General features: G+C 34.8%; 1 protein-coding gene across 1 annotated transcript in view; it reads right to left on the minus strand.

Moving 5' to 3' along the window:
• The window catches only part of LOC113456534 (aldehyde dehydrogenase, cytosolic 1-like), a 51050-nt gene that overhangs the window by 8678 nt on the left and 37989 nt on the right, over positions 1–4383 (minus strand). The window contains exon 5 of the mRNA XM_026781327.1: positions 3282–3466. Within this exon, the coding sequence (XP_026637128.1) occupies positions 3282–3466 (185 nt within the window). The remainder of the gene's footprint in view (positions 1–3281; positions 3467–4383) is intronic.

Here is a 4383-nt window from a genome sequence, read left to right on the forward strand (position 1 = left end):
TACCTAAGTAAAACATGTGGCCAGGCATCCCTTTGATACCATATCAGTCTTCCTCAGTACAGCTAGTTCAGCTCAGTAGGTTGTATACCAGCTTCTAACAAGTCGTTTACCATATTTGTTTTTCAAAAGATGAACTATGCCTAAGTATATGGCAGTTTCTATAGGTGTACAATGTTTTAACTAATATTTTACATAAGAAAATGTAAAAAGAGGTCAAAATTCTGTTTAGTAATATCAGAATGACCCAAGTCTCTCTACAATGCAATAGAATATGAAGTCTTCCTGCTACCTAAGCTCTCATATAAGTGGTTAAATGAATATCTCTTGTGTCTGATGTCATTGGTGAAAATAGCCTATCTGAGATAAAGCTTGGGTCACATTAAAGAAATGGATATCAAAGCACTACAAAAAGGGTCAGGATTTTGCCTATTGAAAGTGTCTCTTGTTGTGACTGAAAATTGGCATTTTTCATGTTGTTGGATTCTCCCAATCTCCTTAGTCTTGTGAGGACCAGAAGTGATCCAAGGCATATCTTCTAACTGCACTTATCTCAGTTTCAACAATAAGGCAGAGTAAATGCTAACTAATATCAGTTATAATTTTAGAAACTTTGGCGCAGAATATGGTACCATGTTGCTATGAAATCTCTTGTGCACATCATTCAAATGGATGTTCCCCAAAGAAAATCTCTTCATTTCTAGCCTATTGTAGAATTGTAACTGGCTTTCTTGAACTCCCAGAGCCCAAATTATTACATGGAAACCTATTTTTAGTTATGAATACTCAGCCTTAGTATAGGCTTTTCCCATTAACTCTTATAACTATATAAGTATTAACCAATTTTGCTTGATTTACATTTTACCTCAGAACCTTTTACCTTTCTTTCATTTCATATATTCTATTTTACTGCTTTTCCACGTCTGACTGACTGCTGACTGCCTGGTGGGTCATAAGCATCTCCCTCTTTTTCTCCCTCATTCTGAAAATTAACTTGATTATGTCCTCAAAGCTCACTATTTATTAGTTCTTGTTTCAAGTTTATTTCCCTAATTAAAGTGTTTGCCTCTCTTTTACCAGAGAACATATCTGGTGACAATCTAATTCTTGAATATCTGCTAAAGAAATAGAAAGGTATTCATGTTAACTTTTCAAAATTTTTAAATTAAAAATTACTAATTACTTCTAAGGGGAGAAGTTAATTGTTACCTTGTATAAAGGCTTTAGCTTTCTATTTAATAGACATTTATGAATATACAACAAAATCAGTATGGCCCTAGCTGTGTCAGTGTATCACACGGTTTGTCTCATTTCAGTGTATAATGTGTGAGGCCCACAATTGTTAGCCTGTACCACCTTAACGGAGGGTCACAGAGTTTGAGCTTATTTTTGCTCTTTCAAAGTTGTTGACAACAGGTGTGGCTACTCACCCTGACCTATGGTGTGGCTACTTTTGTTTTGGACATTAAGATGGCCCGTAGAGGTGATTCACTCCACCCTGATCAAAGATCAGAGAATTTAAGCATACTCCTTCTCCTTCATTTAAAATAAGAGGTTTGGCATAGGGAGTGACTGTCTACAAGATACTTGGTCTAGAGAATGTTCAGTGTATATCCTGCCCGTGACATCAGATGTTTTACTCAGGATAATAATGGCTTGATGTCTCAAGTATTGAAGTATGTAACTGTTCTGGTTATCTTTGTGTCATGTTAAAGCAGTCTTTTGCCTCCTATCCCCCTTTTGTATTGGGGAATAAAAGTGTATGAAAAATAAGCTGGGCAAATTCAGTATTGAGTATTCACTGAGTTGCCCTTCCTGTACTATTCTGTGTCTCTGTATTTCTTTCATACCTCTTTTCCTCCTACCTAACATTTCTAATTCACAAACCTCTATCCTGGAATGTATGAACCCATCGTGGCTGGACCATGGCAGAACTCACCCCAGAAGGTGGCTTATGACATAGTGAATCCTCAAGACATATATTACTATGTTCTCGTTATTGATAAGAAGATTGAGTAGAGGAAAGTTCAAACTTCTTTTTCAAATAAAAATACTGATCATTCCAAGTATATGCACATACGTGCATATGTATGTGTGTATGAATGAAGCAAAAAATGAGTACTTTATAAAACAAATGTCCTTATATAAACTCTAATATGTAATATAAAATAAGTAACACACCTATTATAACTGCTGAAAAACTCAAATACAGTAAGTTGGTAATCATAAAAAAGAAGAAACTCCAAAATTATAGAAATTGTTTTTCCTATACAAATATATATGGCTTTTGCCTTCTCCATACCTATATTTTCCTTCACCAGGAAAGAAATCAATAGCCTCAAAAACTGAGTGTTAATATTTCATAACTTACAAGGGGAATACATTAGAACAGACTTAAAACATTAAATTGTAGAAGTTGAAATCACACAATCCCATTTCCTAGGTTATTATCACAGGGCTTTGTGAGTTCTTAGCTGCTTGTGGCAAGTAGTGCTGTGCAAGTAGAATAGACAGGCATGCTGGGATTTGGTCAGTTCAAAGTCTTAAAACCCTAGCGGACTTTGTCAGACTCCTTTCTCAGGGTATAACTGGTAGCAATATACCCTAAGCATTTAATTGAATTTAAGTTTTATTTATTAAATAATTGAAGAATGAAGTTAGGTTACAACTCAATAGTGAGGCACTTAGGGAGCATAAAATCTTTGTTTAGGTTTTCCTGTTCACTGTTGGGTGCCCAGTAGCATCCTCTCCTCTGCTCACTAGTTTAAGTAGATCCCTTTCAATTTAATCTGTCTCCAGATAAGGTCAGTGGCCCCTATTGTGATATCTAGAAGAAAGGGTAAGCTCAGAAGGTCCAAGAGCTTAAACAGTGGCCCATGAATGAAAGTTGTGCAAGAACAAAAGTTTACATTGCGGTGAGAGAAACAAAGGCATCCATATTTTCAGTTGATGTAACTTCAAAGAAGAAACTCAGAGACCCCATCGGATGTCTGGGTTTTGATAAACAGAAGGAATAGCTTTTCTGGTCCAGAAATCAGGACCTTCAAAAAACAGGATATTTTTACATCAGAATGTTTCTAGATTCAAAGAAAAAAAATAGCAAAGAAAAAACAGATTTATCTTTGCTGTTTGAAGTAAGATTAATTAAATCACCAGACCAATATAATATCAGCTACCAATGAGCAATATTAAGAAGTTACTTAATACAATCTTACTTAACCATAATTAGACCTAAAAAGATTAGTTTTACATCCAAAATACTTGCCTTTCTGATGTTTACTCACCTGAGGACCTTGATTTATTCCTGCATTCAGAGGATTTCCAAGAACATATTTCTTGGCCCGCTCAACACTCCTTTTCACAAACTCGTCGTAAATTGACTCCTCAACAAAAAGCCTGGATGCTGCTATACACAACTGTCCCTGATGGAAGAACACTCCTTGGTGTGCAAACTCAACAGCACTGTCCACTGCAAAGGAAACATTCACAGGAGAGGAAGAACATTTTCTAAAGATTACAAACACACACATACACACACATACATATGTTTCAGATGCTATATGGTGATAGAAAAAATGATGAATCATCTGATGAGACATAGATTCATTACACTGCGTGAAGCCAAGAAAGAAATAGACCTCTTGATCCTTTATTTATGATGGAAATAACCAGGGAACTCTGACAAGATAGTGCCTGTTATGACTTCTGAAGAGCATATATTTAATTAGAAGATAAAATATCATTGCAAATAATTTTACAACTACTTCCATTTTATAATTCTTTAGTCAATTATATTTCTTTTGGATTTCAGTTTTTAATTAACTAATAGAAGAAAACTGAATTATCTATTGCCTTTAGTAATTTCAAAAATTACTGAACACTTTTTTCAATAAAAAAAAATGTTGTCTTCCTGAAAGTGACGTTCAAACAACTAAAACTCACTACATCAGAACAATTTACCTTGTCACCCTTACTCCAGGAAAAATACTTCTAAAATTTAACTAAAGCCTTAACCACACAAGCATACTAAACTCAGTTTAGATGGTCCAATGGGCCTAGAGTTTTATATTAGAATATCTTTAATTCTATACATAAAGATGTGTATTTTTGAGGTGTGTGTATATGTGTACTTCAATTTTATAAATGAGAACTACTCAGCTCATGATTGTAGAACCTGAGTGTGAAACTGTGAGCTAACAGTAGTTGTTGAAAGTGTAGTGAGGAGAGATGACAGAAAGTGACAAACTAGACATCATGCTAACAAGTAGTAAGTCCTAATATTTTCAGTAGAGATACTAATAGTGACAACAGCAAATTCCATAGAGCCTATGTTTATAGCCTCATTTTACATATGAGCCAAGGAGTGATGGGTTAAAGGAATTTTTT

Source organism: Microtus ochrogaster, chromosome 8 (assembly GCF_000317375.1).
Source record: "Microtus ochrogaster isolate Prairie Vole_2 chromosome 8, MicOch1.0, whole genome shotgun sequence".
Classification (NCBI taxonomy): Eukaryota; Metazoa; Chordata; class Mammalia; order Rodentia; family Cricetidae; genus Microtus; species Microtus ochrogaster.